Consider the following 16,583-nt stretch of genomic DNA (forward strand, 5'->3'; position numbering starts at 1 on the left):
ATAGAAATCCTTTTCTAATCTAATCCTCTTTACTATAATTTTCAAAAGAAAATCACTCCTACAAAGGCCTTTGAGTATAAAATGAGGCCAAGAGAAGTATTTGTGTCACAAAGAGCCAAGAAAAGCTAACTGAGGAGCACAGGGGTACCATCCCAGAAAGCCCTCTGGCCCTCATAGCTGAGGAGTCCCCTGCCCAGCCGTTTCTAGACTCTTCCAGACATGCTTTCTCTGTACCAAACCGCTTCACACTTCTGGCTGTGTGACCCTCACCTCGATCTCCTATGATCCTCATAATGTGACAGTAGACGGACTCTGCCACATCCTTCTGGTGGAAGCCAGCATTTGCTGTGCCCCTGTAAACCTGGAACCTCCCCAGAGTCTGTTCAGCTCTCACTATGTGGCGTTCAGATTCCGCCAACTCCTTGTTCTAGATGCATGAGCTGAAAACTGGCAAGCCCTGCCAGCCAGCCACTGGGGGTTTCCAAGGGCCTACCTCAGGGGACAGGGCCTTGGAAGATGCCTGTCATGTGGATTTAAGTAACAGAAGCCACATTCATGTTTTAAAAAATTATCCCCAGGAGTACATGAATAAATGCAGGTGGTTTTACCTGAGGCAAGTAAAGTGAATGTGTGTTTAGAAAGGGAGGAATTTTCTTGATGTAACTTTGGAGAACAATTTGGTTCCACTCAGCCTGACCACAAACATCTGCGAACTCAAAGGCATTAATATACCTGTATCATGAGTTATATAGGGAAATTTATTGTGCAAATCATATAATACCCTGCAACCATTTTGAAATATGTAATAACTGTTCCTTTGGGTGAAACAATGAATTATATTGCTATTATTGGGCTTAATTCATTATTTTACCCTGAGGAAAAATTCCGAAACAGTGATTATGAATTATGACCACGATTTGCTACAACATTTTCCAATTTAAAACCAACAGTGTTGTATTTCTTTCTCTTTATTTTCAAAGTTAAGCCTTTTAAATAAGATTTGAGTTAGTCAGACTATAATATATGATACTTAGCTATTATTCCCAATTAAGAAAGAAGTTAACTGGACATTAAATGGCCTGTCATAAAAGTACTGAACATTACAGACTTCTGCCCGATCCTCTTGCAGTAACACAATAAAAATTAGGAAGTCCTGCTGATTCTGATTGCTTTAGTCATTGATACTACCATGCTAGAGTTACCAGTGTTACTGGGAGTGGCCGCTGGTGTCTTTAGACAATGACTCGGGACAGTGGAATGAAACAGAAGCATGCTGCATCAACCTCAATGTAGGAAGAGGAGCCGTACTCTGACCTATCAGTTGCTAAAACACGTGCAGGGCATGCCACAATGCACAGACATGGCAGTATCTTTCTGGGAGGGAGACACCATTCGCTCTGCCCTGCCCTCTGCTGGGTGCTCTTACAGGTGCTACTGCATCGGCGCTTGAGACAATTCTGTGGGGTATTGATTCTGAAGAGATCACTGATGGCAGTGATTTCTTGCCTCAGCTTACAAAGATAGTAAGTGGTATAAATTCATAGCCAACTCTGTCTCATCCCAAAGCCCATGTTCTTTCATCATCCCTCCACGGGAAGGGAGCATCAGGTGATTACCGATATCCTTGCTGCCAGCCTTCCTCTGGTCCAACTCTCACACCTACAGGCTGCTAAGTCTTGCAGCTGTAAAGGTTAACATACTTAGCTCACCGCTGCCTGCTAGAGAAAGGCAAAAATCCTCAGACAAACAACCCGCACTACTGTTATTCTAGCTATTTCCTTTATGAAGAGTGGTGGAGTGCATTAAAAAGAAAGAAAGAAAAAAAAATTCCAACACAGAAGGTAAACTCTTCTTAAATACAAACGTATTCTTTCTTAATGAAGAGACAGAGCTGTACACATTTTTTCTTTAGCAAAGAAATGGGGCAATGGTATAATATTTGGGGAAATGACTCATTTCCACTAATAAAAGGATTTCATATAAACCGGTGAAAACCTAAGAGATTTTTAAGAAACTTCTGCCATTATTTGGCTGTAGGACGGGAATATGATCCAATCCCTCTTTACGTTCCTTTGTCGGCTTCTCCGCCCCAGCCTCCCTCCAGTGGAGAGTACCCCAGGGTGGTGTCGACCCCTTCTCCTTTCTCGCTGTTCATCATGTTTCTAGAGAGCCTCACCCAAGCCCACTGCTTCAAACATCAGCTGTAAGATGTCTCCCACATGCGTTTCTCTAGCCCGAGCCCTGGAGCCCATAGACACCTTTCATAAATGTCCCACGGGTGCCTCAAACTCACACCTGTCTACATGAAATTCATCCTCTCCTGCTCAGCCCCAGCCTGCCCACCTTCTGTGCACCCTCCCTCCTCCTGATGACCCATGTCAGAAAGCTCAAGGTTCCTTCCTCATCTCACACTTCAGTGCAGGCCATTTCCTGCGCCACAGCTCTCAACACTACCTTCACTGCCACTCCTGGCTCAAGGCCCTCCTCATCTCTCAACCTGACTGACAGCAATGACTGCTTGGAATCCCTGCGGCTGTCTTCCTCTAACCACCCTCTATACAATGTGCACCTCGAGGGTCTAGGTCCCACATTTGCTGGATTTGGTGAGCACTTAATTTAAGTCATAAGGTGAATTCTGGAACATGGAAGAAGCTGGAAAGGCAGGCAAGGAACTTGCAGGACACTTTAAGTGTTTGAGTCATTTCCTTAGTTCAGAATTATTTTTGTCTGTAAAGGACAAAGACAGCTCTGCTTAGTATTCCAAAGAAAATATCATAGGCTCTGAAGGAGAACCCTCAAAGCAATCTCAGGAAAGTCAGGGCTAATGGTACCATCACTGGAATCAGTTTCAAGCTTCCAAGGTGATGATTTTAAAGGGGAAACCACTCATCTGAGTGGATAAATCTGTGTAAAACTGAATTGTAGATGAAAGGCATATGAAAATGGTCTGAGCTCCAGCTGCCATCCTGCATGCCCTGACCCTGCCATGACGGCATGCACGCCACAGTCCTTCCCTGCTCATGGCACATGGGCAGCTATGCCCAATCTCTTCCATCCTGTGCAGGGAGAGGCTCTTCTGCCTCTTAGTACAACCTGCCACTCTGAAGGGTAAAGGAAGGGGAAACAGAATTTTTCAAGCACCCCATGTGTCTGGCTCTTTGTTGCACGCACCTCATGGGCCAGCTCACTCAAACTTTAGCCCCACCTGTGGGGTGGCCATTATTTGCCCATCTCACAGATGAGGGAACAGAGGTCCACAGCAGTGAGAGGGCCCAGGGCTGCAATGATGAGGCTGCATATGGACTACAGTCAGACAATACACTGTTCCCACTAGGCTGTGCTACCTTTTGGCTTTTTTGTCTTCACTTGTCCATGCCATTTTTAGGAAAGAGATTTGGTTTCCGTCTTTTATTTCAGGCATGGAGAAGGAACAGGAAGTCCAAAGAGCAAGAGGATGCTGAGCCAGTCCTCTGCCCTTGGCGGCCAATGCTCATGAGAGCAGACATGTGGACCTGGCCATCCCTGGAGGTCCCCAGCCTGCACAACTATGCTTACAATGACACTTTGGTGGGCCAGCGTGGCTGTTCTGACTTCTCTGCCTGGCTGGCCTATGTCAGTGTGCCACGCTGCTCCTGTGCATCAACACTCACCTAGACCACCAGAACTAACTGGAAAAAAAGCACGGGGTTGGAGCCAAAGGTTGGCTCTGCTGCTCTACTGGTTCTGTGATGTTGGGTAGGGCTTTAGTTTTTGTGCATTATTTTCTTCAACTGTGTAATAGTGATAATTCCTACTTAACTGGATTGTCATGAATATTCAACAGGACAACATATGTAAAAGGCTTGGGATAGAGAAGGCATTCATAAGTATCCATAATACTAGTAATAACTGAACACTAGAACATTCTAATAGTTATTACTGATGATCCCATTTTACCATTGAAAACAACCTATAGCTTTTATGTTATACTCATCAAAGTCACTCATGCATTCAACAAAGAATTCCCACACACTGTTCTGGGCTCTAGGAATGTGGTGAGGAAAACAAGACAAGATTCTGCTCTCACAGAGCTTGTGCTCTATGAGGGAAATCAAGTACGGTCATGGGACTCAGTATCTGGGAGCTGCTGTAGGTGGGGTTGCCGGATCTCTCTGAGGAAAAAACACCCGAGACCTGTAACACATGCCAGGAGTGGATAGAGAGAGCCTGAAATTTCAGATGGCATAAGCAGCAACACAAACACCTCAGTCTGAGAGGCTCAAGACTGGGGAAAGACTGGATCCCATTCTTCCTCAACAGAGCTGTCTTCACGCTCCACTTCTTATCTTCTTGAGGGCTGGAAATTCAGCTCTTCCCTGATTAACTAGGGCACTCTGGGCAAGACGCTTTGCTGCCTTTTGCCAATGTTAAAATGAGATGCTAATGTTCCACCACCTCTTTGTGCAATTATTAAGAGTATCATGGATAAAATGAGAATCAAAAAGTTTTGTCTACTGCAAACTGCTGCACACTTAAAATGCTATCACTTGCCAGGCAGAGTCACTGGAGGCATGCTGTATGGTAGTCACATTCCCCACGTCTTAGGCAGAGGACAGTGACACATCCTAGCAGCTCTAGGTGACATCTGTTCCCACACACAGATAGCATATTCCATCTGGCTTCTGTCACACCAGTGTCCAGATGAGCTGCACACAGACACTGCTGGACATGAGCTGGCAGGGGCTTGGCAGACCTATCAGCTTCCTTTTGAAACCCACCCATAGATGATAAGCTATAGCAGCTGGAAACCAGAGGGCAGGTAACTAAAAGGAGGTGTTATCAGTAGTTAAGGTGTTACTCTTTTCACTTTTCAGTCATTATCTTACTTTTTTCACATTACCATAGCATTAGCAATTCAAACAATTAAAAAGCATCACAGTGGCATTTATAAAAGACCCATTTAGTCTAGAAGACTATTTTACTGTTATTGAAAAGACATCTATTATTAGTAAAAAATCTTCCAAGGCAAAATGTCTTCTTTAATTATGCTACTGCAAATTTAAAGCATATGAAAAGCACCGTAAGAATTAGGAAATCAAATGGGAAAGTGTATATAAAATACACATTTTAAAACTCAGTATAAAAATAAGGGCAAGGGCATTGAGGATGAGTTTCTCCTCAATGAAACAGTCTTATGAAAACCAGTTAAAAATAAATAATTAGGCAGAGAATAGCATTACCATTTGTATTTCTTCTGGGGATAACTCATCTTCGCCTTTGCCATCTCCCCACGTTCCCAATTCAGGTTGTGTTTCAGCCAAAATCTTTTCTGTTAAAAAAAAATTGAAAATAGAAGACCAAATATCTGTTTTAGAATAGGCTGGCTTAGGATGTAGTCATAACACAAACATGAGATGGAACAGAATCTTACAGCTTTGTCTATATATTTCATGATCTTTGGGCTAATATTCAGGCACTGCAGACATGATTCTTTCACAACATTTAGACTTTAAATTGTCTTTGTGCAGGCACGTGCATGTGTGTGTGTGATGGGGAGGGGGACCTATGCACAGTTTCAGTATCACACTGATGTCAGCAATGGCTGCAAACTAAATGGACATTATTCAGAATGTCTTCAGAATTCTTCAGAATGAGTCTTAAAGTATGTTTTACTTCAAGACACATACATCCCTGTTTACTTTTAAAGACTGTAAGAGATAGATATTTTTATTGTAAAAAATACATGTGCATATATACATATATACATACATATATATATACACAGGAAGTGATATACCGTTCTCCAATCCTATTCCTCTCCCAGAAGTTACTGCTTTGATGTAGCTTCATAGATTTTATCTAAACATATTCACATACAAAGATATATGAGTCCCTGCCTACCCATGAAATTCAAGTAATACAGTTTTGTGTGTATGGCTGCTTGCTTTTCACACAGATATCAATAGTAACATGCTGTTCTAAAACTTGCTTTGTATGATTTATTGATACATCTTGGAGATGGTCCAAGTTCTTTTAAATTGCTGCATGATATTCCATCGTGAGGATACACTAGTCTTTAGCCATAACTACGCTGACAGACCTCAGTGGTTTCAGACTGTTCACTGGTGTAATGGTACTGTGTCCCGGTCTGTGCTTTGTGCACATGCTGGAGTGACTCTCTAGGACAGATACCTGGGCATGGAACTGCTGAATGGGAGCGTAGGAACATTTTAATCTGGAGAACTTTTTCATTATGGTCAAGGAAAGGTGATGCATCCTCCATTGAAGCATGTCAATACCACAGGCCCCTAGAAAGGACTGCTGCCGCCCAGGATGACAGTAAGAGGTCTGTGCAGTTCATCAACGGGGTGGGGTTGGGAGCAGAGGGAAGAGGGATGGCAGGTATGGATCCTCGGGGGAGACTGTAATGAAGTCACTTTGTGTCTGTGTCTCAGGGCTTATCAGTGAGCTTCCAAGTACTCAAAGGCAAATATTGCTTCTTTTTCCTTTTTTCCTCAATCTCAGTATATTTCCTGTGGTCAATCTCAGCCCCATGAGATGGCAACAAGTCCAGATCTTTGAATAGGGGAAGAGAACATAATGACAGCAACAATGTAGAGAAAGCTGACTAGGCAGGCCATGCCTGAAAGTTATGGTTATTTATTAGAAATATATCTTTACAAAAAAAATCTCCATGTCATCCACAACTTAGTGCATGCAGGCTTTGAGAAAAATGGCTGTTTTTACCAGAAGTGCCATTATAGAAAAACATGTGTTTGTCAAAGTTGGCTAAAAGTATCTTTAGAAATGATCTGGTATTTTCCTGACATGACATTCTCTGGGTAGGAACATTTGTACTTTCATCCACCCCCACCCCCACCTTATGAGCTGTCTCCTACTTGTCCTCATTATGGTATCCATTTCAAGCTTTTACTGTTGTTGATTTCTTTTTTAAGGAAAAAAACATCAAAATTAGAAACAGAAACCTTGTTCATATCTGAACCAAGCATAAATTAACTCTGAGCTAGAATGGGAAAGTTCTCTTAGCAGAACTCACACTCTACAACATGCTCATTTGTGGCCATCAGAAGCCTTCTTGACAGGCTGCCCTAAGGATCAGCCTGAAGCACAGCACCCACCATGCCAGTCCTCTGCCCAGGCTACCCATGCACCCTGGTGCCACAGAGGCAAGTCCAGACTCCCTAGTCTGGCATTCAAGGCCCCACCCACCCTTCCAAGCTTACTCCCACCTCTCCTCCCACTGATGGGCTTCACTGATCCCAAGGAGTCTTCTTTACTGACTATATTCCACCCAATCTCCAGGCTTTCTGGCCTCTGAGCATTTGCTCATGCTGCTGCCTCTGTCTAGAACTTTCTAAGCTTTCATTTTTTATTTTTTCACGTCCAGACTCACTTCTTTTTTTTTTTTTTTTTTTGAGATGGAATTTCACTCTTGTTGCCCAGGCTGGAGTGCAATGGCACGATCTTGGCTCACCGCAACTTCCACCTCCCAGGTTCAAGTGATTCTCCTGCCTTAGGCTCCCGAGTAGCTGGGATTACAGGCATGTGCCACCATGCCCGGCTAATTTTGTATTTTTCGTAGAGTTGGGGTTTCTCCATGTTAAGCTGGTCTTGAACTCCCAAACTCAGGTGATCCAACCCACCTTGGCCTCCCAAAGTGCTGGGATTACAGGTGTGAACCACTGCACCTGGCCCAGACTCACTTCTTAGTGCCACCTCCTCTTGAAGTCTCCCTGGCCCTCTGCTCTCTCTTGAGGTACTACTTACTTTACTTATTTTCTCCCAGGGGCTAGAGTCTTATCTTTCCCATCAACTGTGAGCTCCCTGAGGGCAGGAATCACATCCCTGAAACTTATTGAGCTCCAATGTGACAACCAAAGGAAATACTCATTGGAGCTTTCCAGATTTTAGTTTTCACATTAGAGAAGCTCAACTGGTAAGTACAATGCAAATATGCAAAAATTTGAAAAAACCCTAAATCCAAAACACTTCTGGTCCCAAGCATTTCAGATAAGAGATACTCAACCTGTAATTTCTGTGATATGTCCAGGACCGTGCCTAGCATCTGGAAGACAAGAGTTAATAAGAACTGCCATGAGACTATGGAGAAGGATGCTAAAGGGGACTCCCAGGTCTCTCCTGGCTCCAGTATGCCATCACCCTGTGATTCACACAAAGAATCCTGCTCCACTCTGCCTTTGAGATACAGTAAACTATACAGGAATCCCTACGCGGGGGTACCAGCCAGACACACAGATCGCAGACATCCATGACCACACTGTGTATGTCCCCCCACATTTTCGGACTTCATGGAGACCCTGTATTTCTTCTGTATCTCCTGTGCATCAGGAACTGTTCTAAGCCATGGGCCCTCTAGTATCTGTGGTGACAGGCAGCACATCAGTTCAGATTTGCATTTTGCCCTGTTGGTTTGACTGGCTGTGAAACGCCGCTGAGGTTGTACACTCTACCCAGACACAGGCCTGGCAGCTCAGAGCTGACATGCAGGGCATGGCTGCCAGGGAGGCAATGCTGCCTCTCCTGAGGCCGGCACACAGGGCTCCTGAGGCAGACAGCTCCCGGCCTCACCCCTCCAGCAGGCCCTTTCTCCCGGACCCCACCAGCTCCCGGGTGACTGGGTGAATGCACCCCCTGCCTCCGTGGCACTGATGAGATCAACTGTGACAGACACAAAGGCTGCCGCCTCCTGCTTCCTTTGCTTTATGCAAATACGAACACCAAAACATGTCTGAGACTGTGCTACTTCGTTCCTGTGCTGTACTCCTGCCAACATGCCACAAGGAAGAAATGCAAGGCGAGATTTTCATCTCAATTCGTACCTGGACGTTCTTCAGTGGCAGGGTTTTCTTCAGAGTCTTTTGAAGGACTCTGTGAAACTTTCTCAGAAGATGTGGATTCTCTTGTCTTTGTATTTGGTTCTGGTTCCAGCTTAGATCTAAAAATAAATAATTAGCAGTCAGGTATTTTATTTCCATAACAGGATTCCTTTTTCACAACAGAAGGAGTCACATGTGACCCTGCACTTTTGCTGTGTGTCCCTGTACTGGGGAGCAGTGACTGCCTCTGGGCCCAGTAGCCATCTGGACACACCTCCATTGGGGCACTTAACACTGGCATTGTTGCCTGCAGGGTAGAGATTGTGCACACCCTCTGCATTTGCAGCCACGGCACAGTGACCAGCATGCAGGGGGAGGCTGCAGTCGATATGTGCTGAATACACCCCATAGATTGACATACCACACTCAACAAACCCAGGAAGCTGGATTGATGCTTATCCAGCAGTTGACACTAATGCAAAAAGATTGCTGAGTATGTTATTAATTATAATATATAATACATATTATACATATATTCATATGTATATATACCCCCACACATATACCCCCGTGTATACCCACACATATACACACACCACATACACATATATATCATATATATAACCATGCATACATATATACATACCCTCCCACATATATACCCACACACATATATACCACCACACATATACCCCCATACACATACCCACACATGTATACACCCAATATATATACAACATATATATACCCCCCACACATATATACCCCCTACATACACACATACCCCACATATATACATACATGCATATATATCCCCCACATATACACACACACCACATATATACATATATTCATATACTCACCCACATAAACACACACACATATACCCACACATATACACATACCATATATACACACCCACATACATATACTACATATATATACCCCCCACTCACATAAATACCCCCTACATACACACACACACCATATATGTACACATATGCATATATACCCCCCACATATACCCTTCCACACACACATATATCTACATACACATATATACATACGCACACACTCATATATACCCCCATACATACACACACATATACTCCCACATACATACACACAAACACATGCATATATACCCCCTACCCATATATACACACACACCCCCCCACACACACACATACCCCCAACATATATACTCATACACACATATATATACCTATACCCACACACGTACATGTTCTAAGTCACATCTTAATATAGGTTAGCTCTGAAAGCACAAGTCCTTAAATACCCACTTGAAGGCACAGACTTGTTTCAGGACTGAGTCCTCTGCACTTGACATTCCCCTGCTTCTTCTCCACGGGCTCTTTCCCAGGGCATCGTCTTCCTTCCCACCTATAGGGCTCAGCTCAATTTCACCTACTCAGAGAGGCCACCTCTGGCTCTTCTGTCAAGGAAAGGCCGCCTCCCACTCCTCTGCATCTGTTTTCTCCATAGCAGTTATCGCAGTCTATAATCCCCCTGTTTATTTATCTGTTGGTTGTCAGCCTTGCTCCTAGATCCCAGATTCTGGATTAGTGCCTGGTATTCTGTTGCATAAATACATGTTGAATGAATGAGTGCATTACAAATACAAGTAACTGGTTAATAAGAAAACATTTTGGTTATGCAACAACAGGCTTTGTAATAGCTTTACTAGAATCTACATAAACACTATAAAATTACAGGCAGAGTGCTATCTAGGATAAATTTCATATTGTTAGGCAGAGAGACTGTAATTAAAGGAACAATGTAAATGCATATTAGGGTGATATTACTAATGCCAACTAACATTTGTTAATGGCTCATATAGTGGACATTTTTTCTAAGCAATTTATATGGATAAATTTATTTAATTTTGAATATCCCCATCAGGTAGGTACTAGTATTAACAACCTTTTAACAAAGGAGGAAACTGAGGTGTAGAGAAGTTAGGAAACTTGCCCAGGTCACAGTCAGCAAATGGCTGGGCTGGGACATGACCTCAGGGAACCTAGCTCTGAAGCCCATGCTCATAACAGCTCCTCCATGTGGGGTATATTCTACCCATCCTGGGCTGTGGGAAAGGACTTCTGTGATCGAATCAGTCTGAGAAAGTTGAGTCAAAGCTAGATAGGTGTTTCACTATATAAGTTTTCAGAGCCTTTAATATGCTCAAATACATTTTGAATTTCCAAAAAGGATGGTATTTGTAAATAACCTGATTGCAGAGACTCTCTTCATAGAGTTTGAGAGTAGTTTTCTAAAAAAGACTATTTAGGAAATGGTCCTCTACAAAATTTAACAAAAAAAATTTTTCAAAAGTAACTGTGTTATCAATTTTTTTAGTTGTTCTGGTTACTACAGCTGAGTCATAAAACTTAGTGCCTTGAAACAGTGAGATTTATTACTGATCACTGTTTTTGGGGTCAGGAATTTGGGAACACCTTGGCTGGGTGGTTCTGGCTCTGCGTGTCTCAGGAGGGTGCAGTTAGAAGGCAACTAGGGCTGTAGTCATCTGAAGGGCTGACCAGGGCTAGAGGGTTCACTTCCAAGGAGGCCACACACATGGCTAGCAAGTTGGTGCTTGCTGGGAGCCTCACTTCTTCTTCATGGAGCTGCCTGAGTGTGTTACTGGTGCATGGCAGCTGGCTGCCTGCAGGGCTGGCAGTCTTAAAGACTTTGGTGGAAGCTTCAATACCTTTCGTGACCTAGCCTTAGAAGTCAGAAATCATAATTCTGGCCACATTCTACTACCCAACACATTCACAATGGTCCACTGGAGTTCAAGGGGAAGAAACACAGACCCCAATTTGCTTTCTCAATGGAGCAGTAACATCACTTTTTAAGAAGAGCATGTGGTATGGGATATATTTGGGGGCAGCTTTCTTTGGAGAATATAATCTGCTATTCTAAGTATCACAAATATGCACAAAGATAAAGCTATAAGGATATTCACCACAGGACTGCTTATAACAACAATAACAAAATGACTTAAATGTTCATCATAATGTACCTCATTTACAGTTGGAAGATATGAAAGAGAAGATTCTACTTACAATAGCCAAAACAAAACAAAAGATAAAAAACTAACAATATCAACAAAAACTTTAGAATAAACTTAAGCCCAAAGCCCATATGTAAAAAACCAAAAAAGATTCCTGAAAGACACAAAGGAAAGAAAGGACACATCATTCTTGGATAGAAAAAGAAATATAAAGATGTTAGTTTTCCCTAAGTTAATTTATAAATGTAATGTGATCCCAATAAAAAAAAAATCACCAGGTCCCATCCTGAAGCTGGGCAAATCAACTATGAAATTCATCTGGAAATAAGCAAGAATAGTCAGAAAAACTGTAAACAAATATTGAACTCTAGTTAATGATATGCATACTAAAGTATTTAAGGGGAAGGGCACTGATTGCAGTTTACTCTGAAATCTATTTTAAAAAGAGACTAAACGCATATAGAATGATAGGCAGGTAAAAGAAGCAAGTATGGTAAAATGTAAATGCTCGAATCTAGGGTACAGGTATATGGGTGTTCACTGTAAAATTCAATTCTGCCATATGTTTGAAAAGGTTTATAGTGAAAATATCATGGAGATTAGGCGGGGGAGGGAATAATAGCCAAGAAAACCCTAAAAAACCAAGTGTGGTATTAGGGCATGAAAAGATTGACAGACCAATGAATAGGATATAAAATTCAAAACCAGACTCAATGGCATATATGTATTTAATATATGATATGGTTTAATAAGTTGCACTGGGATAATCGGTAGTTATATGAAAGAATAAATGTTTTCTCTCTCCCTACACTGTACACCAAGGTAAATTCCAAATGCATCAGAGATATACACACAAAAAAATGAACCACACATATGGAAAAAAAAGAATGGGTGAACCGGGTGCAGTGGCTCACCCCTGTAATCCCAGCACTTTGGAAGGCCGAGGAAGGCAGATCACTTGAGGTCTAAGCCCAGCCTGGCCAACATGGTGAAAGCCTGTCTCTACTAAAAATACAAAAATTAGCCGGGCGTGGTGGCAAGCACCTGTAGTCCCAGCTACTCAGGAGGCCGAGGTGGGAGAATTGCTTACACCTGGGAGGTGGAGGTTTGCAGTGAGCCGAGATCACCCACTGCACTCCAGCCTGGGCGAAAGAGCGAGAGTCCGTCTCAAAACAAACAAAACAAAGCACCATGAGTGGTGGGGGATGTTGATGGTGGCAAAGGCTATTGGTGGCGAAGGCTATTAGTGTATTGGCAGGTGGGGGGACAGTGAAAGGGGTATATGGGGACTCTTGGTACTTTCTGCTCAGTTTTGCTATGAACCTAAAACTGCTCTTAAAATAACAAGTTTATTAAAAAAAAGAAAAAAAAAAAAAGCCCCACCACAGGTGAAGTAAAAAGAGAAAAAGACCAACAGCCCTACAGTAAACTAGGCAAGAAAGTTCACACAAATGCAAACGGCTTTTAAACACATGAAAAATGCTCAATCTTCCTCATAAGAAGATGATGCATATTAACAACTACACTGCGTCATTATTTCTTGCCTACTGGGACTGGTGAAAACACCCAAATGTGAAGACATACTGGGTGGGTCAGGCTGTGAAGTAGGCACTTCCGTATATTGATGGTGAGAGTGCCAAACTGCGTGACTCCTATGGAGGGGACCTTGGTAATATCCTGCAAATTAACATGTATTTAATCTCCAATCCAGCAATCCCACTTACGGGACTCTATCCCAAAGATATAACAATAATATGAAAAAGTTATTGATTATAGCAATTTTGTAATTCAATTTTAATATGGCACAGGCCTAGGAAAAAATCCACATGTCCATCAACATGGAACTGGTGGAAGACGCTCTGCGTACTATGGAGCTGTAAAATAGAATGCATACCTTTATACACTGCTCTAGAGCAATCAAACAAGATGGGGAAAAGCATGTATAGAAGGGATCTTCTTAATCTGATAAACACGTACAAAATCTACAGTTAGCATCATACTTTATGACGAAAGCCTAAGTGTTTTCCCTAGGATGAGGAACAAGGTAAGGACCCAGTAGATGTGAACAACAGAAGAAGAGAAAACAATTACAAAATCATTTTATGAGGCCAGTACTACCCAGATTCAGAAACCTATGAAGATATTACAAGAAAAGAAAATTAGACACATATCTTCATGAACATAAAAGCATCCTTAAGACAAGCAAACTGATTTAAGCACTATATAAAGACAATAATGTATCATGACCAAATGGGGTTTAACCCAGGAATACAAAGTTGGTTTAACATTTGGAAATCGATCAATGTAATACACTTACTTAACAAAAAAAGAAAAAAGCCTACATGATCATTGCATTAGATGTAGAAAAAGCATTTGAAAAAGTCAAGATCCTCTGATGATAAAAACTTTCAGCAAACTAGGAGAATAAGGTATGCAGTAAAGGGATGACTCAGCAGGTTTGTGGTGTTCAAATTCTGCACAGTCCAAGGAAAAAACTGGCCCTTGCTTGGCTCCTGGGAGATAATCTCTAAGCTCCTAGAATATCTTGTCTGATGAGAGTATCTTTGTATACCTGGGGGCATTCCAGATAGTTTATGCTAACAGAGTGATTTATGACTGGGGGCCTTGGGCCACTGTATCGGTGCATGGCAGACACACTTGATGGCAATTTAAGTAATGAGGGCTGTCATGTGGAGGTTGCTTGGTGGAAGGGTGGCTAAGTGAAGGTGCTATAATAAACTACATTCTTTTTACAAGTAGTAGTGGTTCTCCTGTCCAGCCCACTGCCACTGGACTGCTCTATAAATAAGTTCCCCCAAATAAACTCTGTTTTGTTTGTTGGCTCGGGGTCTCTTCTTCAGCCTCTTTGAACCAAGTGCCATCCCTACTGAAGTTAACAGGGGTCTGGCATGACAATCAGTTTGACCTCTGGAGGGGCTGGAGACTGAGTTAACTATGGCCTGCTATGCTAGCACTTCACATCTACATCACTGACCCCCAATGAAAACCCTGAACACCAAGGCTCAGGTGAGCTTCCCCGATCAACAATACATGGTGACACAGGTATTGGGAGTCACATATTGGGAGAATTAAGTGCTGTCTACACTATTCTACTGGGAGAGGACAGCTAGAAGCTTGTACCTGGTCTCTCCTGGAGTTTGCCCTATGTGCCTTTTAGCTTTGGTGATTTTAATCTGTATTCTTTCACTATAATATACTGTAACTATGAGTACAATAGTGTTTCTGAGTTCCATGAGTTCTTCTAGCAAATCCCTCAATAAGAAAGGAAATTTCCTTAACCTGATAAAGAACAGCTACATAATACCTACTTCTGTGATATACACATAAAAAAAAGAACCACAAATGTGAAAACAAAACAACAAACATGGGTGCGCTGGGTGCAGTGGCTCATGCCTATAATCCCAACACTTCATACTTAACGGTGAAGTATTAAATCCTTGTCCCTTAATCAAGAGCAAGGAAAAGATGTCCATCCTAATCACTTCTATTCAACACGGTACCAGAGGTTCAGGCCCTAGCCAGTGCAATAAAACAAGAAAGGAACAAGAAATAAAAGGCATAAAGATTAAAAAGCAAAACTACTGTTATTCACATATGGTATGATTATGTATGTAGAAAATTGATAGAATTTACAAAAAAAAGGTCGGGTGCAGTGGCTCACACCTGTAATCCCAGCACTTTGGGAGGCCGAGGCAGGTGGATCACCTGAGGTGCAGTCAGGAGTTCAAGAACAGCCTGGCCAACGAGGTGAAACCTCGTCTCTACTAAAATACAAAAATTAGCCGGGCATGGTGGTGGGCGCCTGTAATCCCAGCTACTCGGGAGGCTGAGGCAGGAGAATTGCTTGAACCCGGGAGACGGAGGTTGCAGTGAGCCAAGATCGAGCCACTGCACTCCAGCCTGGGCAACAAGAATGAAACTACGTCTCAACAACAACAAAAACAAAAAACAAAAAAAAAAAGAAAAGAATTTACCAAAAAAGCTACTAGAACTACATGTGAATTAATCAAAGTTGTAGACAGGTCAATATACAAAAATTAATTGTATTTCTATATATTAGCAATGAGAAACTGGAAAATAACATTAAAAAAATGGTATTATTTACAATAGAATTAAAAAAAAAATCCAGGAATAAATCTAACAAAAGATGAGCAAGATGTCTACACTGAAAATAACAAAATACTGCTGAGAAAACGAAATTTAAAAATAAAGTGGAAGACAGAAATAAATGCAAAGATATACTATGTTTGTGGATAGATGTTAAGATGTCCATTCTCCCCAAATTGATCTATAAATTCGACATAATCCCTATAAACATTCCAGCAGATTTTCTGAAGAAATTGAAAAGCTGATTCTAAAATTGATATGGAAATATAGAAAAAATCTAAAATAGCAAAACCAATACTGAAAAATTAGAAACTTGAAAGATTTACAACTAGCTGATTCCAAGACTTATGATAAAACCACAGTAATCAAGATAGTGTGGCAGTAGAATAAGGACAATCAGAAAAGTGATACTGAATAGAGTCCAGAAACAGACATAATACACATGTTTGGGTCAACTGACTTTAGATGATGATGCCAGGTCAAGTCAATGAGAAAAAGAAAGTGCTTTAAACAAACATTGATATAATAAATAGTTATTTATATACGATAAAATAAGCCTCAACCCCAGTTATTTATATAGAATA

At 41.9% G+C, this 16,583-nt stretch overlaps 1 protein-coding gene across 4 annotated transcripts in view; it reads right to left on the minus strand.

Moving 5' to 3' along the window:
- STX18 (syntaxin 18) overlaps positions 1 to 16,583 on the minus strand; it is a 120,548-nt gene that overhangs the window by 9,952 nt on the left and 94,013 nt on the right. For all 4 annotated transcript variants that reach the window (XM_058430316.1, XM_032135935.2, XM_032135936.2 and 1 more), the window contains 2 exons: positions 8,841 to 8,956; positions 5,220 to 5,308 (listed from right to left, as the gene is read on the minus strand). In XM_058430316.1, coding sequence (XP_058286299.1) covers positions 5,220 to 5,308; positions 8,841 to 8,956 — 205 coding nt within the window. The remainder of the gene's footprint in view (positions 1 to 5,219; positions 5,309 to 8,840; positions 8,957 to 16,583) is intronic.

The sequence above is a fragment of the Hylobates moloch genome, unplaced genomic scaffold (assembly GCF_009828535.3).
Source record: "Hylobates moloch isolate HMO894 unplaced genomic scaffold, HMol_V3 SCAFFOLD_17, whole genome shotgun sequence".
Lineage (NCBI taxonomy): Eukaryota > Metazoa > Chordata > Mammalia > Primates > Hylobatidae > Hylobates > Hylobates moloch.